The following is a 26,899-nucleotide window of genomic DNA, read 5'->3' as shown; positions in this document are numbered from 1 at the left end:
TATCCTATTCACAGAGCGTGAAACAGGATCCTAAGGAAGAGGGGGAAAGGTGGTATATGACAATCCCCACAGATAAGTGCGCCCGTACGAAACCGTGGGAGATATATCCCAGACCTATGTAAGAGTACAATTTTCGCCAGGGCCCTTAGAAATCAAAGAAAATAATTTTACTAATGGAGAGACCCGCCTGAATCTGAGCCCAGTGGGGGGGGGGGGGGGGAGACTGAGGTAGATACAGATACCCCAAACCCGGTGGGATCCAGGCAAGGTAAAGAGGAGGACTTGGGGAGGCTCAGAAGGGGATCTTTATGGAAGCAACCGCTGCAGCTAGGGCTTTCAGGGATGTGTAGGAGTTTGGTGGAAACTAGGAGGGCAAGGCATTGAAGCAGAGGAGACGTCATGTGCACTGGCTCAGAAACATGAAATGGAGTTGTGTTTGGAGGAACGAGATTTGCTGGTATATGAAGTGTGTGAAGCTGAAGGGATTGAGGATGACAGGGAGAAGGATCCTGGACATTATCCTGAGGGCAGTGGGGATCCACAGAGTGTGTTAGAGCAGCGGTCGGACTTGTGTGTTGGGCCGAGGTGGGCTAGAGGCAGGCTGAGGTCTGATGGAGAGAGTCAGAAGGGACAAGGGGCAGGAAGGACAGCATGTGAGCTGCAGGAGGGAGCAGCTTGTGGGATGGCAGTTCCGTTTTCTCCTCCACAAGACTGACAGCCTGGCTTCCTGCTGAGTTATTTTCATCTGTTTCCTGTTTGTCCCTGGCAGGCACCTCAAACCAGGCAGGCACAGCACCTTGTGTGCTGCCTGCTCCTCCCGGAAACCACAGTGCCAAGACCACACCAAGTGCTCTGCCCAGCTCCCCCTAGGCACCCATTTTATAGATGGGAAAACTGAGGCCAGGAGTGGGGCACTGATCTCCGGCTCACCCAGCTAAGGAGGGGTCAGGGCCAGATCCAGCCTCAGCCTGAGTGGCCTCTGTGTCTTCAGGGCGCTAACGAGGAGCTCTGTGTAGAGGCCCAGCCCCTTCTGGGTGGGAGTGGGAACCCCCAAGGTTATCTGGTCACAGAGGCAGGGCCTGAGCTCTTTCCTGGGGAAACTCGCTAATCTCGGTTCCTTTCCTATTCTGGCACTTCCTTGGAGGCCTGGTCTGGGTGGGGCTGAGTCCTGGAGGCGGTTGGGATAGGGTTGGGGACACACTTCATCATGCCTCAGGCGTCCTGGGCCTGGGAAAGAGACTGGAGCGGCGGGGATGTGGGTTTGAATCCTGTGCTGCCCCTGCTTGTCCAGCTGTGAGACCTTGGACCAGCTGCCTCCCTCTCTAAGCCTCAGGTGTCTTATCTGTGAATCAGGGCAACTATACGCTCAGGGCTTATGGTTGCCCTGATTCACAGATAAGATACCTGAGGCTTATAGTGACTGTTACCAGGTGTTCTCAGCATATTGTGTGTTGTCTTGGGGACCAGTATGCTGCTGCATGGGACCCCGAGGTGAAGGGACAGAGCAGGGAGCGGGGTCCCCAGCCCTCTGGGAGCACATGGCGCTTGGGGACGCAGCAGCTGCTGCACTTGGCTTGGCCATGCCAAGCTGAACATGTCCAGGCTTCTCTGGAGTCGGCTTCCCTGGCGTCAGCTTCCGGGTGGGGGTGCTGCAGGGACCCGGGTGGCTGAGGCCAGGCAATACAAGGGCGAGGGGCCAGGTGTGTGGAAGGAATGTCCTGGGAAGGGGCCTGGCCTGGCCTTTCCCCGGCATCTTCCCTGGATTCCTGAAGCCCCTTTATGGCTCTGAGTTGGCTTCGGTGTCAGGACCCCCCAGGTTTCAAGGCACGAGGGCCATCCCAAGGGGTCCTCAGTGCTGAAAAGGGTCGGGCCTATTTTCAGGTTCCACTTATGTTCTGAGCAGGCCCACCAGGCACAGAGACAGAAGGCCAACAGGTGTCAGAGCTGTCATCCCAGCCGGCCCCCAGGCCTCCTGGGTCTTAGCATCTAGTTGTCCCCTCCCCTTACAGACACTGCTACGGTTTTGTTTTTATTGGTGTGTTTTGCACACACTGTTCTGCCTGCACATGCTGCTTTTCAGAACATCTGAAGAGAGTATCTAAAACCACAGTTCTAAGATACAGAGCTAACCTTGACCCCCTGTGCTCCAACACCGCCTAGGGCAGTGATGGCGAAGCTTTTGAGCTCGGCGTGTCAGCATTTTGAAAAACCTTAACTTAACTCTGGTGCCGTGTCACATATAGAAATTTTATTATTTGCGACCATAGTAAAACAAAGACTTATATTTTTGATATTTATTTTATATATTTAAATGCCATTAACAAAGAAAAATCAACCAAAAAAATGAGTTCGCGTGTCACCTCTGACAGGCGTGTCATAGGTTCACCATCACTGGCCTAGGGTTCCCCTTTGCCCTGGAGATAAAGCCAGGCAGGGTCCTTCTGTGTGTCGCTCTCATGCCTTCAAACATAGTGTAGGTGGAAAAGCTGTGTGATCCTTGAGAAATGACTTTCCCTCTCTGTGCTTCAGTTTCTTCATCTGCAAAATGGGGATGATGACAGTGCCTGTGTCATGGGGCGGCTGTTGGGAGAGTGTGAGATAACAGGGTGCCTGAGGCCTGGTATCCAGGCAGGCAGGGAAGGGAGAGAGCTGGATAGAGCCTTGAGCAGCCCTGAAGGGTTGGGGCAGGGAAGGGGCCAGGTGGGCTGCAGGAAGGAGGAGGTACCAGGACTGCAACTTGAAGGACAAGCAGTTTGCTTTCTGGAGGGATGAGGAAAGTGTTCTGAGCAGAAGGGACTGCCTAGGCCAAGGTCTGGCCTTTGTTGCCCTGGCCAGCAGCCAAGAGAGGGACAGTGCCCTACCTGACGTCCCATAGTAAGCCTCGGGCAGCTGCCCCCTCCCACCTCTGCCTCAGTTTTCCCACCTGGGGACAGGATCTTTGAGGAATACATGGGCAGGTTGTCTCTGGGGCCACCCACTCCCTCCCTGCTCATACCTGCTCTGCCCGCAGATCTCCTGGAGGCCCGCCGGCCGCTGGCCCATGAGTGCCTGGGCGAGGCCTTACGAGTGATGCGCCAGGTCATCTGCAAGTACCCACTGCTGAACACTGTGGAAACGCTCACAGCTGCGGGCACCCTCATTGCCAAGGTCAAAGGTCAGCTGGCCAGGACAGAGCAGCAAGGGCTCTCTGCCTGGAAGGGCTTCCTGGAGGAGGGGGTGTTTAAAGTGGGTTTTGAAGGATAGCTAGGAGTTTGGTGGGCACACTTGCTGCAATGATTTCCCTGGGCTCAGGGCCCCCTTCACTTAGTTGTAGGGGTGGTCCCATCCCAAAGTGAGCCAAGCCTCCTCGTCCTTGTCTCTGCCCGCCAGCCTTCCATTACGAGTGCAACAACGAGGCAGACAAGCAAGAGTTTGAGAAGGCCTTGGAGACCATTGCCGTCTCCTTCAGCAGCACGTGAGCGCGGGCCCTGTGGGCGGGAGCAGGGGTGTGTGGGGCCCTTGTACCTCTGGATACTGACAGCCCTGACCCTGCAGCGTGTCCGAGTTCCTCATGGGTGAAGTGGACAGCAGCACCCTCCTGTCAGTGCCCCCTGGGGACTCGAGCCAGGTGAGCAGGGATGGCCTTCTCTGTCTGGGGGCGGTGATGGTCTCCTGATGGGTGGACATCACCTGGGACCCAGCACAGGGCTGGGCTCACCTGCACTCCCCCTGCACAGTCCATGGAGAACCTGTACGGACAGGGAAGTGAGGGCGCCCTCCCTTGCGCTGAGGACTGTGATGCTGGTGAGTCTCTGAGCCACACACACTGGGCGGGCATTTGCTTGAATGGTGGGTGGAGGGGCAGAGGACTGGGACTGAGGGTGTGCTGGAGGGTGGAGCCTGGGCTGAGAGGCCGCTCTGCAGGCTGCCTGCTGCCCGAGGAGGTGGACATGCTGCTGCAACGCTGTGAGGGAGGCGTAGATGTGGCCCTGAACTACGCTAAGAACATGGCGAAGTACATGAAGGACCTCATTGGCTACCTGGAGAAGCGGACTGCCCTGGGTGAGTGCTGGCCTGGGGTGAGATCTGCCAGGGGACCCCCTCCCCTCACGTACCCCTTGCTCACTCCCCTCCCCTCTGCACTGACTCCTCTTCTCTGCCCTGCAGAGATGGACTTTGCCAAAGGCCTGCAGAAGATTGTCCACAACTGCAGACAGAGCGTCATGCAGGAGGTGGGGCCACGGGCCTGGGTGTGAGTCCCTGCAACTGAGAAGGGCCAAAAGGAAGGGGCTCCCTGTCTATGCTATGGAGGTGGCTGAGGGAACCCGAGGGAACCAGGGAGGGCTTCCAGGAGGGCCTGGGTGCTGTCCCACCCATCTAACTGCCGCCCTCTCCAAAAGCCCCACATGCCCCTCCTGTCCATCTACTCGCTGGCCCTGGAGCAGGACCTGGAGTTCGGCCACGGCTTGGCGCAGGCAGTGATCACGCTGCAGACCCAGACCTTCATGCAGGTGGGCTGCCCCCCGGAGGCTGGGCGAGGAGGGGGGTTACCAGGGTCTCCTGCTCACGGCCCATCTCACCCCAGCCCCTGAACCTGCGGCGGCTTGAGCACGAGAAGCGCAGGAAGGAAATCAAGGAGTCCTGGCACCGTGCCCAGAGGAAGCTGGTACCTTGGGAGGCAGGCGGGCGGGTAAGGGTGGGGCGGGCTGGCCTCTGAGCTGGTGCAGTCCCAGGCATGGACCTGCACCAAACTGTGGTTTCCTGCCTCTTGTACACTCGTTGACATCTTACTGAGCACTTGTCTGGTCTCTTACACTCACCCCACATCCAGAGGAGTGCTCCACCTCAATCCACCCTCCTCCCTTTTCCCAGGCTCTTTACAGGTGCTTAGCTGCAGAGATCACGTGACTTATTTCACTAAATCTCTATTGATGGGTATTTTAATTGTTGCTGAGCTGTTGCTGTTTCAAACACCACTGCTGTGACAAGCCTGTGCCCTCTTTTGGATATGTGATCAAGCATTTATTTCAGATCTCTGCCTGAAAGGGAATGGCTGGGTTGGGGTGTGAGTGTACGAGCTACCCCCTCAAACCAGAGCTGCACTTTCCCCCCTTTTGTGAAGCTTGGTCCATATCCTTTGCTCCCTCTGGATTGGACTGTGGTCTGTTTCTTATTGATTTGCCAGAGCTCTTTACATATTAAAGAACTCAGCCTCTGATGGTGTGTGTTAAGATCCACTCCTTGGCCTATTTTACCAGGTAGAAACCTGTGATTGCCAGCAGTAGTCTTTTCTTTTGTTAATCCTCACCCGAAGATATTTTTTCCATTGATTTTTACAGAGAGTAGCAAGGGAGGGAGGGATGGGGGGGGGCAGGGAGAGAAACATCCATGTGAGAGAGGTACACCAATTGGTTGCCTCCTGCACACGCCCCAACTGGGGCCAGGTATTGAATCTGCAACTCAGATATGTGCCCTTGACTGGGACTCAAACCCATGACCCTTTGGTGCATGGGCCGACGCTCTAAGCACTAAGCAACACTGGCCAGGGCAATAGTCTTTTCTTTTATGGTTTCTGGGTTTTGTGTCTTGCACCGAAATTTTTTATTTAAAAAATCCCCCCGTGGTTTCTCCTAGTACCTATACCAGTTCTTTACCTTTAAGCCTTTGAAGGTGCAGGCTGCAAGGTGTGGCCCCAGAAGGCCCATGGGTTTTGACTAAGTGCCTTCCTGCCCACCCAGAGGGTGCTTGACTTCCTGCCTGGGCGGCTGCACTGTTCTCTCTGAGAGGGGAAGTGAAAGAGCGTGTGCGTCACCAGCCGCTCTGACGGGGGTGGGTATAGGTGTCAGGGGCGGATGAAGGCTGTGCCTCGTTCAGAGCTTAGCTATGCCTCAGCTTCCCGGGCTGTCAGATGGGCACACCAGATCGATCCAGTTCCTCCTGGCGTCCCATGATAGCTGGCACCTCCTATTCTTCTACTGTCAGTTCTTGGGCAGGTGCCTGTTTGCCCACTGGGCCATGGGATGTTACCATGGGACGTGGGTGGTGGTGGTGCCTGACTCGGTATCTGGCTGCTGGGGTGGGAAGTGGGGAAAGCCAGGACCCAGCTCAGTTGAAGGACAGTTTGGAAATGGTCTCTTTGCTTCCACGCCCACAGCAAGAGGCAGAGTCCAACCTTCGCAAGGCCAAACAGGGCTACGTGCAGCGCTGTGAGGACCATGACAAGGCCCGCCTGCTGGTGGCCAAGACGGAGGAGGAGCAGGTGGGCACTGGGCCTGGAGCAGGGGGCACAGTCTCCAAGGCCCTGGACAAGCGGCGGCGCTTGGAAGAGGAGGCCAAGAACAAGGTGGGTGTGAGTGGGAGGGGCAGTTCTCACACACTGTGTGAAGTTCCCCACCTCCATTCTGCCGGGAAAGCCCTCCCACCGTTCTGCTGGCTGGGTTTCTGTGTGGGTCTTGAATCCCAGGCTGAGGTCTCTCTGTGCACCCCCTACCCCCACCCCAGGCAGAGGAAGCCATGGCCACATACCGCACCTGTGTGGCGGATGCCAAGACACAGAAGCAGGAGCTGGAGGACACCAAGGTGACGGCGCTTCGACAGATCCAGGAGGTCATCCGGCAGAGTGACCAGACCATCAAGTCGGTGGGTGCCAGGTGCTCCCAGGCTCTGGCTGCTGGCAGGCTGCGCAGCTACCCGTGCAAACTGCTGACCTCACTGCCTATGCCCCATCTCCCTCAGGCGACCATCTCCTACTACCAGATGATGCACATGCAGACGGCCCCGCTGCCTGTGCACTTCCAGATGCTGTGTGAGAGCAGCAAGCTCTATGATCCGGGCCAGCAGTACGCCTCCCACGTGCGCCAGTTGCAGCGTGATGAGGAGCCTGATGTGCACTATGACTTTGAGCCTCATGTCCCCACGAGCAACTGGTATGGCTGTGTGCACGTGCCCTGGGAGCCAGCTTCGCACCTGAGATGGGGGTAAGCATGATGAGGCCTCTCTGACCCCCATCATGGCTCCTCTTTCTGGCTTTTATCCCCACCAGGTCCCCTGTCATGCGTGCCCGGAAAGGCAGCTTCAATGTTGGTGATGCTGCGGAGGCTGCTAGCGGCCCCCCTGATGAAGGTGGACCCAGCGATGGGATGCTTGCCAAGGAGCGCAGGGGTGAGTGCCCAGTGGGGGTGGGTGCCTGGCAGGATTATGGGGTGGGTGAGGCCTCCCTCCAGCCCTTCTCAGCCCCACTCAGCCCTTCACTAGATGCCCCATTCTGCAGGTGGGCGTGGACACCAGGTGCACAAGTCATGGCCAACCTCCATCCCAGACTCTGATGGCAGTCTGGACCCCAGCCCTGGCTCAGGTGAAGGACCTGCCCTGCTGGCTGGGGACAGCTCACCATGTGGTCAGGGTGATGGAGAGGGCCCTTGGGGGAACAGCTGGCCAACCAGATGCTGCTCCCTCTGGGCTTGGGGTATCTGACATCCCTATTTCCTGCTCAGGGGACTTTAAGAAGTTTGAACGGATGTCGTCCAGCGGCACCATGTCATCCAGCGAGGAGCTGGTGGACCAGGAGGGCAGTGCAGGGGCATCAGCCTTTGAGCAGGGTAAGGGGCCTCTGACCCCGGCAGTAAGGGGAGAAGGGTTTAGACTCTGCCTGTGGGCCTGGTCCTGACCTGCCTTGGCGACAATGACCACCTGTCCCACCCCCAGCTGACCTCAACGGCATGACCCCTGAGCTTCCAGTGGCTGTGCCCAGTGGGCCCTTCCGCCACATGGGACTTTCCAAGGCAGCCCGAACTCACAGGCTCCGAAAGCTCCGTTCCCCAGCCAAGTGCCGGGAGTGCAACAGCTATGTCTACTTCCATGGCGCCGAGTGCGAGGAGGTGAGTGGGGGCCCCAGGGATGGCTAGAAGGGCCCATGTGGAGCACAGGGGACTCTGGGAGTGACCATCGAGACTGTCTTTCAGAAACTGCCCTGTGGGGTAGTGGGTCATAAGGGCTTCAGGGAGGAGGGAAGGGGGACCCAGGCTCTCTGCTCACTGTGCACTGCCCCCAGTGCTGCCTGGCCTGCCACAAGAAGTGTCTGGAGACCCTGGCCATCCAGTGTGGACACAAGAAGCTTCAGGGCCGCCTGCAGCTCTTTGGCCAGGACTTCGGCCAGGCAGCCCGTGGCACTCCCGATGGCGTGCCCTTCATTGTCAAGAAGTGTGTTTGTGAGATCGAGCGGCGGGCTCTGCGCACGAAGGTGACTACTGTGGGGACAGCAGCAGGGGCTTCATCCTAGAAGCACAGGGAGGGGAGGCAGGTGTGGGCTGAGGCTGACCGTGGACCCCCACAGGGCATATACCGGGTGAATGGGGTGAAGACGCGTGTGGAGAAGCTGTGCCAGGCCTTCGAAAACGGCAAGGAGCTGGTGGAGCTGTCGCAGGCCTCGCCCCACGACATCAGCAATGTCCTTAAACTCTACCTGCGCCAGGTGAGCCCCATGGGGGAAGAGCAGATACTGGGCAGGACCTGTGCCTGGCAGGGGCGGGGCTTCTTGGGGTTGTGGGCTGCTAGGCCAGGGCAGGAGCAGATCTGGTTATGGGTTGGGGTGGGACCAGCACCTGGCAGGGGTCGGGCTGATGCTAGGGGCATGGCCAGGGAAGGACAGGAGGGGACTGGGCCAGGATCACTGATGACACCCCTCATCCCCACTCCTCCTGCCCCCACCTGTCACTTGGCAGCTGCCTGAGCCACTCATCTCCTTCCGCCTCTACCATGAGCTTGTGGGGCTGGCCAAGGACAGTCTGAAGGCAGAGGCTGAAGCGAAGGCAGCGTCCCGGAATTGTCCGGATACGGCTGAGAGCGAGGCTGTGGCCATGGCTATGGTAGGCCGGTTGCGGGAGCTCCTGCGTGACCTGCCATCCGAGAACAAGGCCTCACTGCAGTACCTGCTGCAGCACCTGCGCAGGTGAGGGTCAGCCAGGCAGGGGTCCAGGGTGGCTGGGTCCAGGGAGCCACTCTCACCTGCTTCTGCACCCCTCGACTCCTCAGGATTGTGGAGGTAGAGCAGGACAACAAGATGACCCCCGGGAATCTAGGCATTGTGTTCGGGCCCACGCTGCTGCGGCCACGGCCCACAGAGGCCACCGTGTCCCTGTCCTCCCTGGTCGATTACCCCCACCAGGCCCGCATCGTGGAGACCCTCATCACCCACTATGACCTGGTTTTCGAGGAGAAGCCTGAAGAGAACAGGGGACAGGTGAGGTGGCAGGTGGATCAGGGGAAGGTGCAAGGGTCTGCTCATGGGGGGATGCAGATGGGGGAGGACTGGGAAGTGTCTGGTTTCCACAGGGACAGCCTCCAAGGGGTCCTTTAAGCAAAGTGTGGGCTCAAATCTGGGGGATACCCCACTCAGTGCAGAGGCGTTGGCTCATCCTGTGCCCTACAGCCAGACCCTTGGCTGGGTCCAACTTGCTACTTTACCTGGCTGCTGGGTCTTCATTTTAAGCCAACAGTTTTTGTTTCTGCAGGTTTGTGTGTCCAAACAGCCCCCTGCTCTAGTATATATATTTTTAAATTCTCACCTGAGGATATGTTTTGTTACTGATTTCAGAGAGGAAGGGAGAGGGAGAAAGAGACATCAATGATGAGAATCATTCATTGGCTGCCTCCTGCATGCCCCCTACGGGGAGATCGAGCCTGCAACTCGTTTCTCACATCGATGTTTCTCTAAGAAAAATCAGTTGCCTCTCATACACATCCTGACTGGGAATTAAATCCACAACTTTTTGGCGTACAAGACAATGCTCCAACCAACCGAGCCACCTGGCCAGGGCCCTGCTCTAGTATTCAGTCCCTTTGCCTGAGTCTTTATGTCTTTAGGCATCTCTTGGGGTTTGGGCAACAGGTCCCTGGTCTCCAGAGACAAGATTGGGTGTGGCCTCAGGATCAGTGTCCTTGCTGGCTGTCCCTGCAGGACCCAACCCAACTGCCAGAGCCTGCTGCCCCTGCTGGGAGAGCTGTCACTCATGACATGGGAACAGGGCCCTCAGCCTCAGATGCAGCGGGTGGTGACAACTGTTAGAGATTTAAAAAATGTGGCCAATTTACAAGCCAGAAAATGGAGCTTGGACGGGCTGGATTCCAGGCCCCTCCCTGACCTCCCTGCCACCCCTGCAGTATGGGATGCCCACCCAGCGGGCTGAGGTGTTGCTCCAGGTACCCTACTCGGAGGCCAACGAGGAGGCTGCCTTCCCCCTGCAGGAAGAGGCTGAGGACGGAGGCCCAGGTGAGTGGATCGGCCTAGGGAGCTCAATGGGAGATACCTCTCCCTGTCTCTCCCTCTGTCTCATGTCTCTCCCTCTGTCTCTCCCTCTCACAGACCTACCAGAATCCCATGTTGCCTCCAATGACTCTGACTCAGAACTGGAGGAGGCCCCAGAGCTGCTGTCCCCGGCAGAGGGGGGAGCCTTGCACCACCTCAGCTTCTTGGAGAAGCAGGGCAGTGAGGCCAGCGCGGAGGAGGCTGGGGACAGCGGCAGTGAGGAGCAGCTGGGACCCTCAGCTGGGGAGGATGGTGACTGGGAGGGGCTGTCCCAGTACAACACCAACCAGTCCAACAATGTAGCTGAGAGTCCGCTGCCCGCCATGAAGCATGGTGACAGGCATGTCATAGCAGGCACTGGCTCGGAGAGCAGGCCCGAGTTTGTCTAGCTGGGACCTTGGGTGGCCTGTGCTGTGGCTCCTGTCACTGTGCATGTCCCCAGGCCTGGCCATACTGTGCCAGGCTCTGTGCCTAGGCTGCAATGGCCCACAGTGGTGAGGGCATCAACAGCCACCTTTTCCACAAGCTTCCGGGAGCAAGTCCATGGTCCACCCAGTGCCCCTTTGCATGACCCGCTTGGCTGAGCTGGGGACTTTGCTCTCAGGAGTCACCATGGGGCTCTGTGGACAGAGGAACTGCCTGAGTGACCCCAGCATTCTGCTCAGGGCTGGCCACTCCTTGGACCTGCCCTGACCTATAACTTTTGGTTGCCGGGCTGTGGAGGCCGCTCTGACAGCCAGACAAATGTCAGGGACCAGATGGCAGAATTGGGTTTGGACATCTGGGGTTTAGGTACATGATGGGATCTCCCTTCACATGTGTACATATTTTGCTTAAAATAAAGTTGCTGCCCAGCTGGTGTGGCTCAGTGGTTGAGTGTCGACCCATGAACCAGGAGGCCACATTTCAATTTCTGGTCAGGGCACATGCCCAGATTGTGGGCTCGATTCCCAGTAGGGAGCATGTAGGAAGCAGCTGATAGTGTTTATCTCTCATTGATGTTTCTCTCTCTCCCTCTCTCTTCCTCTCTGAAATAAAAAAATATATATATATTTTAAAAAACATTTAAAGTTGTTAATCTGAATGGCAACTTGGGGGACGGGACATGGGGTTCCTTTGCTTCCTCGCTGGGGAGGGTGTGAGGAAGGAAAGTCTACCCCAAATGGCCCAGTGAGGGGTGTGAGCCCAGGGAGCCTTTGAGGCAAGCTATGCAAACATGTACATGAGATAACCACCTCCATAAACGCTGCCTCAGCACTATCCAGTAGAACTTCCAGAAGACGAAAAACACACTTCATCTGTGCTATTCGAGTACCAGCTGCCAGCTGCATTTCCTTTTCTAAAAAATGTATTGAAAAAACTAAAAATGGAACTCCCGTTTGACCCAGTGATCCCACTTCTAGGAATATATCCCAAGAAACTAGAAACACCGATCAGAAAGGATATATGCACCCCTATGTTCATAGCAGCACAATTTACAATATCTAAGATTTGGAAACAGCCTAAGTGCCAATCAGCAGATAAGTGGATTAAAAAACTGTGGTACATCTACACAATGGAATACTACACTGTGGTAAAAAAGAAGGAATTCTTACTATTTGCAACAGCATGGATGGACCTGGAGAGCATTATGCTAAGCAAAATAAGCCAGTCGGAGAAAGATTAATATCACATGATCTCACTCATTTGTGGAATATAATGAACAACATAAACTGATGAACAAAAACAGATCCAGATACAGAGAAGCATCTATTGTTTAAAATGTATTAAATAATAGAACTTGGTCCTTCCCTTTAGTTTGTCTCTGATCAGTTGACTAGTCTGCCCTACCATTTTTACCAGAAACAAAATCTAAAACTCTTCGGGTGGCATTTCCCTTTTGTCTGGAAATCTCTTAAAGTGCTGCTCCCTACTCCACTGGAGGCAAAAAACACATCCCTGGCTCTCTTGTTTAAATTTCATCGGTTTGCGGTGTACAAATGAAGAACTTAATGTTAACACACAAAATGTACATGTATACTGTTAACGGTAATTTTGCTTTAAGCTTTTTTCATTAAGTAATTATTTTTATTTTTATAATCTCTCTACAAGAAGTTATGAAAATACCTGTCAATACATTGAAAAGTCACTTTAAAATCCTGGGATGAAAAATTCTAAGTATGTTCCATCTTCTGTGATTTACAAATAACAAAATTCTATAACTTAGAGCTTCTGAATGATTTTGACAGGCATTTACTAAGAAGAGTCAGAACATTCGCTATTCAATTTCCACCCCAACTGAGTTTTTGAGAAGCTACATTTGTTGACAGTCACCACACACGACTCCACAGCCCAGTGGCCTGACATTGGTACCATTGGGCTATGGAGTCAGAGTGTGGAAGAGCCCCAACTTTTAATTCAGTGCAGGAGAATTAGGCAGAATCCACACGCACTTGTAACAAAAGCAGCCAGGGAGCAAGGGCTTCCCCTCCTGATACAAAACAGCCCCCCAAAACCACAGCACACCCCAGGCATAGCTAAGTGGCCGTGACAAGTCAGTCAGGGCACTGCAACAGCAGGCCTCGTCTCTGCAGAAACTTCCTAAGAAAGCCAGAACAGGACACCACGCGCCAGCACACTGCAGCCCGGTACCGTTTTTGGGCAAAGATTAGTTGGCACATAGCCACACACTCTTGGTGACATGCCACCTTGTACGCCACTTGTGCCCTAGAGAGGTGGGTCATTGAACTCTGAAAACACTTATTATCTGGCCCTTTACACAAAAGACATGTACATTTTGATCTACTTTTTTTTTTATCTACATTTTTTAAAGGATAGGAGAATTAACAGCTGAAACTAATAGTCAAGAGTTCAGCTAGACAGCAGCTTTTCACTATCGGCATTAGTCAGAAAGCAAATGTCATGTAAAGCACCCCATTCTTAGATGCAAAAGCACCTCTGGAACCTGATGGGTCTGCAAACACTGGCCTCCAACTTGTTAAAGGCACCTTCACAGGGTAGGCCAATTTCATGTCCTGGTGGCGGGGAACTATGTAAGTGCCAGGTCTCGACCTCATCCCACCTGTCCCCCAGGAATCCCACGGTGGGTGTCACAGAGCAGGGAGCCACCCTGAGCCAATCTCAGAACTTGGGACAGGCTGTCTTGGTGGCATAGGCAGAATGAGGTCTCTAAGAAATAAAGGGGAGCCAGGTGCTGCTGGGAGGAGGGCACAGAGACCGGTGCCCCCACAGGTGACAATAATGCCCAGGCCTCTGCAGCTGGAAACCTAACCAAGGGCGTCTGGGACCCTTCACAAAGGGACAAAGCAGGTTTTCACCAGCTTCAGAGACAGAGCACACCAACCACAGCAAAGGACTTGCCACAGACATCGTGAACCGATTCTATTCATTGAAAGAGTAAATACTAAGGAATAACCAAGATGTTGTGTGTGGTAAAATATACATAAAATTTACCATATTAACCATTTTTAAGTGCACAGCTCAATGACATTAGCACATTCACATGGTGCAGCCATCACCACCATCCATCTTAGAACTTTTTCATCTTCCCAAACTGGAACTCGGTCCCATTAAACACTAAATCTCTTTCCCTCTCCCCCAGCCCCTGGCTCCCACCATCTACTTTCTGTCTCTAAGTCTGATTCCTCTAGGGACTTCCTGTGAGTGGAATCACAGTGCTCTGTGCCTGGCTCATTTTGGAATGTGGACATTTGGAGGAAAAGGAGACTTGTTTTACCATTAGACATACTACAAAACACTACTTTTTAAAACCTAAATTGAGCATTGGAAGAATCTTGAAACAAACCGTCTGTGAGTCTACATGGAAGAGGCAATCCAGGGAGGCCATCAAAGGATCTGCCAGATACTCCACATACTCCACAATGCTGAGATCATTGTTTGGGGGGAGGGAGGGGAATGACATCCTGGATCACAGGGTGCCCAAAAGCAAACCCCAGGATTTAAGGCAGCGGTTCTCAACCTGTGGGTCGCGAACCCTGTGGCGGTCGAACGACCCTTTCCCAGGGGTTGCCTAAGACCATCCTACATATCAGATATTTACATTACGATTCATAACAGTAGCAACATTACAGTTATGAAGTAGCAACGAAAAGAATTTAATGGTTGGGTTACAACATGAGGAACTGTATTTAAAGGGCCAGAAGGCTGAGAACCACTGATTTAAGGCCTGTGTAAATAAATATACCTAGAACTGGGAATTTAAGAAATAAACAAATTGAGGTAATTTTTGCAAATTATGTATCTATTAAGGGACTTGTATCTAGAATAAAGAACTCTTACACCTCAATAATAAAAACACAAACAACCCAACTAAACTAAAGGCAAAGACCTGAATACACATTTATCTAACGATAATATGCAAAACAGCCATGAGCATGTGAAAGATACATCAGTCATTGGGGAAAATGACTCCTAACCACAGAAAGACTTGGCCTTGCTCACCCCCACTGGGATGGGCACACAGATGTGAAGCTGGAATCTTTGTATGGGGCTCATGGGAATGCAAAATGGGGCAGCCACTTTGGAAAACAATCTGGCAGTTTCCGGAAAGATTATCCAGAGTTTCCATATAACCCTGCAATTCCCTTTGTAGGTACACATCCTGGGTACTGAACACATGTCTGCACAAAACCTGTTCACAGCAGCATGGTCAAAAGGTGGACACTACCCAAGTGTACAACAGTTAATGAACAAACACCACGTGGTCAATCCACACACTGGAATATTACTCAGTCATGAAAAGGAGTGAAGCACTGACACTTGCTACGTGAATGAACCTTGAAAATATGATGCTCAGTGAGAGAAGCCAGACACAAAGGCTATACAGTGTGATTCCATTTATGTGAAATGTCCAGAACAGGCAAATCCAGACAAAAAGTGGGTCCAAGGTTGTCAGGGTCTGGGGAATGGGGGTGACTGCTAATGAGGATGTTTTTTTTGTTCCAAAATCTTGTGCAATTTATCAACCAGAATACAAGCGGGCATGTATCCTTGGCAAATAAAATGAGTAGTGAACTCAGCACTTACAGCAAGGTGGCAATATTAGCTCAATAGTATTGAGCTATCCTACAAATTAAGAACTGACAAATCAAGAACATAATGAAATAGAAGGCTTCTATAAACCAACCAATTTTATTTTTTATTTTCAAATTGATTTTAGAGGGCGGGAGAGAGAGAGAAAAAAACCAAAACATTAGCCCTAACCGGTTTGGCTTAGTGGATAGCATTGGCCTGTGGACTGAAGGGTCCCAGGTTCGATTCCGGTCAAGGACATGTACCTTGGCTGCAGGCATATCCCCAGTAGGGGGTGTACAGGAGGCAGCTGATCGATGTTTCTCTCTCATCGATGTTTCTAACTCTCTATCCCTTTCCCTTCCTCTCGGTGAAAAATCAATAAAATATATATTTTTAAAAACAAAACATTAATTGTTTGCCTCCTGCAAGTGCTCCTACTGGGGATTGAACCCAAAATGTGGGTATGTACCCTGACTGGGAATCGAATGGGCAACCTCCTAGTGCACGGGACGACGCCCAACCGAGACACACTGGCCAGGGCCAAACCAACTGATTTTAGACATAAAGATTGAAAAAATTTAAGAGCAAAATAAATTAATAGTGCTGAGAAAATAATTAACACCCCCCCCCAAAAAAAAACCCCACAAAGAAACCTGACAATGAAATCAAGAAAACACCAAGATTCGGTTAATGGATTCTGCACAAGATCTCAACTTGGATCCTTAAATTTAGGCAAGCAAAATGCTACTTGATTAAATAAATACTCTGATATGCATTGAAACCACTTTTTAAATTGTATGATCGGTGTACAGGACAATGTTCCAACCAACTGAGCCACACTGGCCAGGGCAACACTGTATTTTCTTGTCCAAAAATCCCAAATGCGAAATAAGATGATTTGTAACATTATAGCCAATGGCTTATTGCCTAGTTTCTGGCTTACTGTTACACTTCAAGTCCTAGTTTTCTAGCCACTAGGAAATAAAAATTCCCAATTTGCTTCCTAGTTTTCAAAAATTATTAAGGCCTTGGCCAGGTAGCTCAGTTGGTTAGATAGTCATCCCAATACCAAGGTTGCGGGTTCGATCTCTGGTCAGGGCACACACAAGCAACCAATTAATGCACCAATAAGTGGAACAACAAATTGATGTTTCTCTCTCCCTTCCTTTCTTTAAAATCAATAAGTAAAACAATTATCAATTAATTTATTGGTATACTCAGTGCTACCATAAAGTAACTAGAAAATGAATTAAAGTGTATACACTAAGCCTGACCTCAGCTTCAATGAGCCTTTTCTTCAGAAGGAAACTGCACAAATGGATCTCAGAGCATTTGTTTTACTTTAAGCATAACAAGCGGTCACCAAAGCAGCCATACATGGTCCTTACGTAAAGCCTCAGGAACACACATGTATTTTGCAAAAGAGAGCAGACTAGGCAAACGAATTGATTCAGGGAGAGCAGAGCTAAATGGCCCAATCCTATATAATAAAACGACTGAACGGCTGAATGACTGGTCACCATGACGTGCACTGACCACCAGGGGGCAGCTCCTGCACTGAGTGTTTGTCGCCCCCCACCCCAGGCGACCCGCAGCAGCGACCAGGGGGTGGGGCCAGCCAGCAGCCACTAGCCAAGGCGGGTGCTAGTGGAGCCCCCCCACCATCGCCCCACCCACCAGTCACCCTACATATTGCCCTGATCGCCAGCCAGGCCTAGGGACCCTACCCTATATATTGGGAATGGTCTCTTAGATTTAAAAATTAAAACCTGGCAAGGCTACTCCAACACTGAAAAAACAGGATGATGCAGCGATGACATGCATGGACTCTGGCTTGCACATTTTTTTTTTTTAATATATTTTTTATTCTTTTTTTACAGAGAGGAAGGGAGAGAGATAGAGAGCTAGAAACATCGATGAGAGAGAAACATCGATCAGCCGCCTCCTGCACACTCCCCACTGGGGATGTGCCCGCAACCAAGGCACATGCCCTTGACCGGAACCGAACCTGGGACCCTTCAGTCCGAAGGCCGACGCTCTATCCACTGAGCCAAACCGGTTTCGGCTGGCTTGCACATTTTGTGGTCAGCCCTGATTCTGACACTTATAACGGTGTGACAAAGCCAATTACTTAACTTCTCTCTGCTTCAGTTTTTCCACCCATAAGATGGGAAAATGATATTACTGCCTCAGAAGAATCATGTTATGTACTACTTTTTATAATCAGGGCAAAAAAAATTGTAGCTGCCCATACAACAGCAAGATGCCTTTCACCTATATGAAAAGTATGGTCGTCCTAACCGGTTTGGCTGAGTGGATAGAGCGTCAGCCTGTGGACTGAAAGGTCCCAGATTCAATTCCGGTCAAGGGCATGTACCTTGGTTGGGGGTACATCCCCAGTGAGGGGTGTGCAGGAGGCAGCTGATTGATGTTTCTCTCTCATCGATGTTTCTAACTCTCTATCCCTTTCCCTTCCTCTCTGTAAAAAAAAAAAAATCAATAAAATATATTTTTAAAAAAAATTTTTTAAAAAGTATGGTCACTGGTGCATGCAGCATCCCGGATTGTGAGGGATGTCCAACTGCCAGTTTAGGCCCGACATCCCCAGAGGGGTCCCAGATTGCGAGAGGATAATAAAAACACAAACAAGCCAACTAAACTAAAGGCAAAGACGTGAATACACATTCAGGGCTGAGGGACTGCTCCAACCCCTTATACCAATTTCATTCACCGGGCCTCTAGTCTTTTATAATAAAAACCTAATACGCAAATTGCTCCACCTGGAGCTCATCAGCTCACTATGATGTGTGCTGACCACCAGGGGGCGGTGCGGAACACGGCGGGTATTGGTGACTAGGTGCTGGCAGCAGGTGGCAGTGGAGGTGCTGCTGGCCCCGAAAAGAGTGGGACCACAACGGGATGGTGGAGGTGAGCGGGTAGCGCCAGGCCAAGGCGGGTACCATTGTCACCCCAATGAATTCAATTTAAAATAAAAAGGTAACCTATATAGCCAACCAAAGTGACAGTGGAGGTGAAGTGGGGAACAGGAGGTGGTTGTTGGAGTTGGGGTTGCTTTTGGGGATGATGTAATGTTCCAGAACTGGTGGTAATGTGTGCACAGCTGGGAACACACTAAAAATCACTAAACTATATACTGTAAATAGTTGAATTGTATGGTGATTATGTCTCAATAAAGTTATTAAAGAATATACATAATTTCTTTTAACTTGGGGGGACTGTGTCTTCTGGAACCAGACACTCTAGGCGGGAGAGAGGCTTGTTGGACCCCAAACTTCTAGACAAGAAAAGCATAAGGGAGCACAGCTGCAAGTGAGCACCGGACATTAATCTTGCCTTTTGGGTGAAGGGAGAGGACAGATGCACCTTTGCATTGTGAACACTGGGCAGAAAGCCAGGTATGGCTGTGGCAGTTTGCAGGTGGGGAGCAGGGAGGGGTCACAGAGACTCTGTCTTGAAGCCACAACAAACCTATCCTCCCACCTTGTTTTTTTAGACAAGTGAAACTGTTTACTCAAAACACCTTTAATTTAAAAACACCCAGCTTCAATACCAACTCAAATCCAGAGGTATTTTAATCTCCCTGCCTGACCTCAGAGTCCTCAACGGGTCAGGGCCACTGTGAGGAGCATGGAGGAGGGAAGCTGGAAGTGGGGGCTTACCCGGAGACTTGGACCCAGGTCCCATTTGTGGGGAGCCAGCTTGGAGTGCCTCGGGGGACAGGCAAGAACCTAGGACTATCTTGGCTGCTGGCTGGCTCACTGGCCTCCCCTCAGCATCCTGTCCTCTTGAGGAACCACTTGCACAGGATCCCAGGTGGGGCTCAGTGTCCATGTGAGGCCACAAGGGCCCTCAGCCCAGGAGGGCAAGCACACAGCCCGCCTTGGGTTCCAGAGAAGCAGCAGGTAGGTTTCCAGGGTTGAGCAGATCACAGGAGGGCAGACGGCCAGCAGGCCAACTGCCTGGGTAAGGTGGTTACAGTCCATTTGTCTGTCTCCCAGGGGCTGGAGGAGAGAAGAAAGGGCCATCACGTGATTAGTCTATCACGTGGGTTGGACATACCCAGGGGGCAGATGCCACTCCTGGGCCCCACAGGAAGTGGATAGTGACAGGGCCCCACACACACACACAGCTGGGGTGGCATCTGTCTCACCTGCTAGGTGGTAGGATGGCTACTGTACCAGCCGGTAGGTGATGTATCTGCCTGCGGTTTCGCTGGGCCGGATGATCTTCACTACCTGCATCAGAGTGACAGCAGAGCTGGGCAGGGTCTTCCCAGGAACCCAGGTGTGTGTGGGGTTTGGTGGGGGCAGCAACAGGGCAGGTGGCACCAGGACCCCGACCAGGAGGAGAGACTTGGGGGTAGCCCTGATTCTTCAAAAAGCTGGGGGAGGGAGGTGGGGCTGAGGCTCCTGCCCAAGAGGAAAAAGGCTGGGGGTAGGGCTCTCCTGCAAGGGTGGTCTCTCACCTGCCCTCGCTTTATCCCAAAGTAGCGTGCCACGGGGTCTCCAGCCTGGATCCTGGGCAGCTGGTTTTCTCGGAGTTTACTGGGAAGCTCGGTCAGGAAAAAAGCCACGCAGGGCTGACTGGGAGGGATGGAGAAGCCCAGAGGATTGGGGAGGGGAGAGGATGGGAGGTCCAGAAAGGATACTATCTGGCCAGCAGCTCCGTCACCTCCTCCTTGGTCATGACGACATGCTCTGGGACCAGCTGCCAAGAGAACAGAACCTGTGTCTCCAGAGGGCCAGGACCCCGCTGTGCCCCACACTCCCACACGGGGCAGGGGTACAGTGTCCTTCTCAGCTAGTCTACACCCTACTCACAACTGTCATGCAGAGGGACCTTGGGACACAACCTGGGATCCCCATCCCCCAGGTCAGCAGTGTGGGCTGGGAACCCACACTCTCAGCAAGGCTCAGGCAATGCTGCTACTGCTGCTGCTCTGGACCTGGGGGCCACACTTTGAGAGCCTGGCTCTACTTTCTTTACCATCTCCCCACTCCCTACCACCCAACTCCCCCCACCTTCCCTAGGCCCCACCTCGTGCTCCGTGATGTTGATGAGCAGCTCCTGCTGCAGAAACTGTTCCAGGATGTACTTGGGGGCCATGTCGACCAGGGACTGGAAGAGAGATCCTCAGATATGGCCAGGCCCCCCCCCGCCCCCCCCCCGGCACAGGACTGGAGACCTGGCTCATTTCTTCCTCAGAGGCCATGGCAGGTGGGAAAGCTGAATGGGTTTGTTCTTATACCTCAACAAGAAGCCAGGCATCATAAGCTAGGCATTCCCATAGCATGCATGGGTTTCTCCCCACTGCCTTGGCCCCTGGCACATCTCCAGACCTCAGCCTGGTGTCAGGAAATGAGTTTCTATCAGTCAAATGAGTCCAGGAGGTTGGTCCCTGAGCTGGCATGGAGGCCCCTCCCCAAGAGAGGACCAAGATGGCAAGGACTCTGGGCAAGGACCACAGGCACAGGGAAGAGGGTGCTCACTGCTCCTCCCATCCCCTCCCATCCCACTTAGGCCTCTCCAACCACACACGGGGGATGCTGGGCCTGCTCTGGGGATGCCCCATGCTGCCCACAAAGGACAGCAGCTCCTTCTCAGACCCTGAGCTCCCACATTAGAACGTGGGGCAAGTGCTGCCGAGGGTGCAGTGGGTGCCCTGGGTGAAGATAGCGGCGGGGCCTCTTAGGTGCCATAGGAAAGTGAGGCTCGGGACAGAACAGGAAGGGAAGTGGTCAGGCTCTATGCTGTGGGGACACCCACCTGCTTGGCGGAGGGTGTCATGCCCTGCTGCACCACGATGAGGGCTCGGGTGATGTTTTCCTCCTGCATGCGCTGGCAGTACACCTTGATGGTCTTGATCCCCACCTTGGGCTCCTCTGTGGACAGAGTGCATGCTGGTCCACAATGCCAGGGCCTTACCCACCCGTTCCCAGGCATGCGTGGCACCCCTCTGAGGCCTCAGTTTTTCAGTTTGTAGAACAGGGAGCTGGCTGCCTCCAGGTCACCAAGCAGCTGAAAGGTGCCTATGCCCCTGGACTTCAGAGGTCCCTGTCTGAAGTGGGGTCTGGAATCTGGGTTTAGTTGGGTGCCTCACTGGTTCCAAGGTTTGAGAACCCCCAAGCTAAGTGGCTTGTTTCATCTGGGAGCCCACAAAGTGCATGGCTGGGTGTCCAGAGGTGAGATGAGGTTGGCTGATCTGCCATGGAGACAGACCGCCCATCCCCAGCGGTAGAAGTCGTTACCTTTTCAGTAGCATTAGGGGCCTGGGGCTTTGTCACCAGAGAAACACTGGACCCTACGAGCTTCAGCCACTGGGCTCTGGCCACCAGGATTCATGTGAGGCTCCTAGCTGGGCCTCTGTCTCCTGTAGTGCAAATCACTCCACCGATGAGCAGTATCCTGGGCTGAGTCCTCCCAAATCCCCAGGTTTGAGTCCGAATCCCCAGTACCTCAGAAGGTAACTAAACTACTATGTTTGATAAAGGGGCCTTCCAAGAGATAATTAAGGTAACATGAGGTCATGTGAACCCTGATCCAATCTGACTGGTGTCCTTCTAAGAGATTGAGACAGACATTAGGGACCCTGTGAGGACACAGGAAGGAGAGAGCCACCGTCTAACGTGCTAAGGACAGAAGCATCAGGGGGAACCAACCCAGCAGACACCTTGATCTTGGACTTCCAGCCCCCAGAGCTGGAAGTTGTTTTAGGACTCATCTGTAGTGCTTTGTTATGGCGGCCTCAGCAATCCAATACAGGCAGAAACTTCAGCCCTGTCCTGAAGCATGTCCCAGAGGAGCAGTGACACCTCCATGTCACCAAACACCAGGAAATGCAGGGAGAACTCCTACTCCAGGGAGAAGCTAATCCCTGACAGGTCTGGAGATGGCTCTGTGGGAGGCCTGTGTTTAGGCATTAAGGTCTCAAATAATCATATCTCATACACAGGGACGTTTATCTTAAAAAGTGTCACCAGGTTCTGCTCTGCAAATGTTTTCTGCCCACCCGCTTCATTCTAGGCATGTAGTTGACACCAAGGTGCTGAACACAGCCTGGTCCCCCAACTTTTGCAGGCCTGAGAGCAAGGCTGCCTCAATGGGTTAGGTGCTAAAAGAGAGGAACACAGGGATCCCAGGACACCCCTCAGTGGGCTCTTGGCTCAACCCAGGGCTCAGTGGGGATCCTGAAAGAGGAGGCACCTGAGTGTAGTCTCCAGGGACAATGACTGGACACTGAGGCGGCAGAGTGAGGAGGAAAGGGTGTGGTGAGGCGGGGGATAGGCAATATGAGGCAGTAACTCTGCAACGGTGCAGGAAGGAGCTGCAGGGAACACAGGCGCTGAGAGTGGAAGCTGGGCTGGTGGTGGACAGAGGAGGAAACAGTGGGTCTGAGGTCAGGAGCTGGGGGCTCGCCTGGAAGGCCTATGATAATCGTGGTCAGAGAAAACAGCCAAGGAATAGAGAATGGGGTGGGGACGAAGAAGGAAACTGGAAAAGGTACTCAGAAGGGTCAGAGATCAATGGCGTCGCCCACAGCACATAAGGTGAGGGGGAACTCTCTCCTCTGGGTCAATGTTATAAGCTGGAATGTTCTAAGCAGGGGAATGTTACCAGCTGGATCCTAAACAGGCCATCAAATGGCTCTCAGTGACCCCCTCAGGCACCAGCAAGACACTCACCTGGGAAAAAGACAAACATCTGGTCAGTGGGGTCGTCATTGTGGGCCACCAGCACTGTGAGGTCCGTGCGCCGTGGCCGCCCTTCACTTGGCTTGTCCCCAAACTGGGCCTTGAACTCCTCTAGTGTCTGGTCCAGCTCATCCTGAGTCACCAGGTAGCCTCGGTCATGGCACAGCTGTGGACAGAAAGAGCCAGGTGACCCCAAGGGAGAGGAGGAACGGCAGCAAGAGCTTGGGCCGAACGAGGCCACTGTGAGGACAATACAGGGAGTTTGGGGCCCAGTGTGGCAGGTGTGTGTAAGAACCCAGAAAAGAGGGATGAAGCAGGTAGAGACAAATACGGGGCACACCCCAAGACAGCCATTGTGCCAATCCAGTTAATCAGCTGCCATGGGTGCTGTCATTTTATCCTGAAAACTGAGGCCGTGAGAGGCGGGGATTGGGAAGCAGCTGCAGAACTGGGACTTGGGTTGGAGCCATTTGAGCCTAGAGTTGGGGCCCTGGGGTCTGGGGCAGAAAAAGACAGTTAGGTGGGAGGGGCACTGCTAGGCTGCCTGGACAGACCTTACTTGAAAACCAGGCAAAAGCTTGAGGGCCAGGAGTTCTAGGACTCATCTCGGAAATTGGGGCTCTTTAGTGGGCTGACAGGAAGAAGATCCAAGTAAAGAAAGGGGCCCTAGCTGGTTTGGCTCAGTGGATAGAACGTCGGCCTACGGACTGAAGGGTCCCAGGTTCGATTCCGGCCAAGGGCATATGCCCGGGTTGCCGGCTCGATCCCCCCAGTAATGGTTGTGCAGGAGGCAGGCAATCAATGATTCTCTCTCACCATTGATGTTTCTCTCTATCCCTCTCTGAAATCAATAAAAATATTTTAAAAAACGTAGAAAGGGGAGGTTCGAGCTGCTACTCAGCCTGGCCTGCCTGAGGCCCCCCACACTCCCTTTCCTCTGTGAAGTCCCCACAGCCTGGTTTTCTCTCAGGACCCACAACACTGCCGGCCTGTAGCACAGCTGTTTCAGTCCCTATCTTTGGGGTAGCTTTGTAAACGAGTGAAGGGGCTGGGTTTGGCTGCCCAGCCTTAAACCCAGCAGGATTCCTACAAGGGGAGTGCAAAGGCAGAGGTGGGCTTCTGGGGATCACAGTGGCCCCCTCCCATAGGGCGGGTAAAGCACATGGCGTGTAGTGATGCTCAGCCAGCTTGCTGCTTCACTCCATCCCGAGTAACAAAGTTGGTGGGTACAGCATTGAAGTAGCCACCAGACAGAGAGGTCAGAGAGAGATGTCTGCACTGGATGGTGGCAGGTAGACAGCTGGCCCAGGTTCCTTGCAGTCCCGTAATCCTGTGATTCTGTCTTATGCACTGGGGTAGTGTGGAAGCCTTCCAGGAAATAACCAAGAGACTGTAGACAAAAAAGGGGTTCCATGGAAAGTAACCTCATAAGGTAACCTGATCATAAATCCCTAACTGGGCAGGTCATGGTGGGCAGTCACGTCCCAGACCTAAAACTTGTTTAGTAAAAGGTTTACTTTTGGCCGAAACCGGTTTGGCTCAGTGGATAGAGCGCCGGCCTGCGGAATGAAAGGTCCCAGGTTCGATTCCGGTCAAGGGCATGTACCTGGGTTGCGGGCACATCCCCAGTGGGAAATGTGCAGGAGGCAGCTGATCGATGTTTCTCTCTCATCGATGTTTCTAACTCTCTATCTCTCTCCCTTCCTCTCTGTAAAAAATCAATAAAATATATTAAAAAAAAAAAAAAAAGGTTTACTTTTGTCTTAAGCGAGCCCGGTCCCTTGTTCTTGTGAGCCCAGGATAACACACCTTTGAAATATGCGTGACCACCTTCAACTACAGTCAACTTCCTGTGATCCAGTCCCTGCATGGCTTCCTCCCACCTTCCTGTAATCGTCCTTACATTCTTTCCTTCATTCCAAGTGCACAAAAGAAACTGCAGGGGGGTGGGGGGCCGTGGGGGGATAAGGACGCATATGTAATACCTTAATAAAAAAAGAAACTGCAAAACCGTTATTCTCCAGGGTATTTGAGATCTTGCTTCCCAGCAAGTCGTTATTTTTGCTTCAAATAAACGTTTTATTATTATTTATAATTATTCTTTTTAAATATGCTTTTATTGATTTTTAGAAAGAGAGAAAGGGAGAGGGAGGAAAAAGCAGCATTGATGAGGAAGACACATCCATCAGCTGCTTCCTGCACGCCCCGCAAGGGGGATCCAGCCGAAACCTGGGCATGTGCCCTGACTGGGAATCCAACCGTGATCTCCTGGTTCATCGGTTGAGGCTCAATCACTGGACCACACCAGCTGGGCCAAGGGTATTGAGGGGGGGAGGGGGGGGAGCGCGAGCGCCGGACCGAGATCAACCCACAACCTAGGCCAGTGCCCTGACCAGGACTAGAACCCGCAACCTTTTGGTGTACAGGATGACAACGCCCCACCCGGCCAGGGCTCAAATAAACTCTCTTAAAAGTTCTCTACAGGTTTCGGCACTCTTTACGTGGACAACACCGCGACACGAGAGGCAGCAAACATCGGGGTAGAGAGACCCCAGCCTCCCGCTTCTGCCTCCCTGCCCCGCTCGGACTCACGACTGGGCCCCGAGGCCCGCCCTCTGCGCTCGCCAAGCCCCGCGCGCTCTCACCTGCATAATGGTCTTGCGAATCTTCCACAGCCGGTACGTCTCCTCCTCGTCATCCATGCCGACCGCCGCTCACACTCACTGCGCCTGTGCCCGCCGCCAGAACCCGTGCCGACTGAGCTGCTGCGAAGCCCCGTTCAGGCCCCCTCAGCCTCTCCGTTTAGGGCTGTCGCCAGCGAACGCCTGAATGCAACGACCTCTGGGACAGGCAGTGCCAAGGGCAGCCCGAGCGGCTGCTGGCTGTGCCGGAGGAGTGCGAATGGCACCGCCCACTCGCGCTTTGGAAGCTCTCGCGTGGCTTTGGGAGCTCTCGCGTGGCTTTGGCTGCTGCTCTGGAGTTCCAGTTTCCCCTCAACACCCGTCTCGGGGCGGCAGTTTAGAATCCCAACTAGTTGAAGTGAGGAGACGGAGGCTGGGGAAACTGAGGCCCAGACCGAGACAGAGGCCTGCTCTCCTCTCAGGACCCATAACTGTCTGTGCGTTCAACTGTAGGGGTTCCTCTCAGTTGGTTCTGGGCCATGTGCAACCTAATGGTCCCAGCCTCAGTTTTCCCATCTGTACAATGGAAGTAATGAACTGTCCCCATTTAAGAGCGTTAGCTGACCCTGGCTGGGCAGATCAGTTGGTTAGAGTGTCTCAGATAAGCCAAGATCGTGGGCACATACAAGAATCAATGAATACTCTCCTCACAGTCCCACTGTGCAGGTGCTAGTGTTGCTCTTATCAATATTTTCAGAAATGGTATTTTAAGTGAAATTCCTGCACTTTGATGTCATGTGTTCCCTTTGTCCTTCAAATTCCCACGTTTTCTCCCTGGCCTCGCCTCTCCCTTACCCCAGGAAGCCTTCTTGGAGACCTCCTTACCCCCTGGCTCTTTGAACTTTGTATACTTTAAATAATTTAACTACCCATAATTACTTTTAAAAAAGCTTTATGATTTTCATAACTTACTGCTGATTTTAATGGGTTGTTAATTTCAATCCTGTAGTTTTATTTTGTTTAGATAGGGCTGGGCAAGGAAAAAGAAAATAAAGACAACCATATTTAGCAAAAAAAAAAAAAAAGAATCAATGAATACATAAATAAGTGGAACAATAAATCAATGTTTCTCTCTCCCCTTCCTCTTTCTCTAAAAAAATCACAAACTTAAAAAAAAAGAGAGAGCGGGTTAGTTGAGAATCCAAAGGACAACCATGTTTGGGAGGAGGTTGGCATCGGTCCTCCTGCGT

The 26,899-nt window shown here is 52.7% G+C and overlaps 2 protein-coding genes and 1 long non-coding RNA gene across 8 annotated transcripts; 1 reads left to right on the top strand and 2 right to left on the bottom strand.

Moving 5' to 3' along the window:
- Positions 1-2,282: 2,282 nt before the first annotated feature.
- On the bottom strand, positions 2,283-6,756 carry LOC111823048. The gene is made up of 2 exons (XR_002826036.1): positions 6,505-6,756; positions 2,283-2,580 (listed from the first exon to the last, which is right to left on the bottom strand). It is a non-coding gene; the product is annotated as an uncharacterized LOC111823048 (long non-coding RNA).
- ARHGAP45 (Rho GTPase activating protein 45) lies at positions 2,828-11,141 on the top strand. 4 transcript variants are annotated; one of them, XR_002826034.1, is made up of 21 exons: positions 2,828-3,154; positions 3,370-3,454; positions 3,535-3,607; positions 3,717-3,783; positions 3,904-4,211; positions 4,380-4,490; positions 4,565-4,645; positions 6,134-6,322; positions 6,481-6,618; positions 6,715-6,905; positions 7,022-7,140; positions 7,250-7,333; positions 7,473-7,577; positions 7,684-7,856; positions 8,030-8,218; positions 8,312-8,449; positions 8,700-8,926; positions 9,010-9,217; positions 10,138-10,246; positions 10,340-10,724; positions 10,758-11,141. XR_002826034.1 is itself a non-coding variant. In XM_014467219.2 (21 exons), the coding sequence occupies exons 1-21, from the start codon at positions 2,950-2,952 to the stop codon at positions 10,669-10,671; spliced, it is 3,027 nt and encodes a 1,008-aa protein (XP_014322705.1). In that variant the 5' UTR covers positions 2,828-2,949; the 3' UTR covers positions 10,672-11,141. The 4 variants fall into 4 exon arrangements, 3 of the variants coding, with proteins under 3 accessions (XP_014322705.1, XP_023599052.1, XP_023599053.1); XM_014467219.2 differs by having other exon boundaries at positions 3,904-4,041; positions 4,147-4,211; positions 10,340-11,141; XM_023743284.1 differs by having other exon boundaries at positions 10,340-11,141.
- Positions 11,142-18,843: 7,702 nt separating this feature from the next.
- On the bottom strand, positions 18,844-25,905 carry POLR2E (RNA polymerase II subunit E). 3 transcript variants are annotated; one of them, XM_006101796.3, is made up of 8 exons: positions 25,674-25,897; positions 23,020-23,194; positions 21,104-21,219; positions 20,375-20,455; positions 19,986-20,044; positions 19,803-19,881; positions 19,488-19,572; positions 19,220-19,338 (listed from the first exon to the last, which is right to left on the bottom strand). In XM_006101796.3, the coding sequence occupies exons 1-7, from the start codon at positions 25,728-25,730 to the stop codon at positions 19,507-19,509; spliced, it is 633 nt and encodes a 210-aa protein (XP_006101858.1). In that variant the 5' UTR covers positions 25,731-25,897; the 3' UTR covers positions 19,220-19,338; positions 19,488-19,506. The 3 variants fall into 3 exon arrangements, with proteins under 3 accessions (XP_014322713.1, XP_014322714.1, XP_006101858.1); XM_014467227.2 differs by lacking the exon at positions 19,488-19,572 and having other exon boundaries at positions 18,844-19,338; positions 25,674-25,901; XM_014467228.2 differs by lacking the exons at positions 19,488-19,572; positions 20,375-20,455 and having other exon boundaries at positions 18,844-19,338; positions 25,674-25,905.
- Between the last annotated feature and the right edge of the window lie 994 nt (positions 25,906-26,899).

Source organism: Myotis lucifugus, unplaced genomic scaffold, assembly GCF_000147115.1.
Source record: "Myotis lucifugus unplaced genomic scaffold, Myoluc2.0 scaffold_383, whole genome shotgun sequence".
Lineage (NCBI taxonomy): Eukaryota > Metazoa > Chordata > Mammalia > Chiroptera > Vespertilionidae > Myotis > Myotis lucifugus.
Note: the sequence above shows the minus strand (reverse complement) of the source record. Positions and strands in the feature narration are given on the sequence as shown.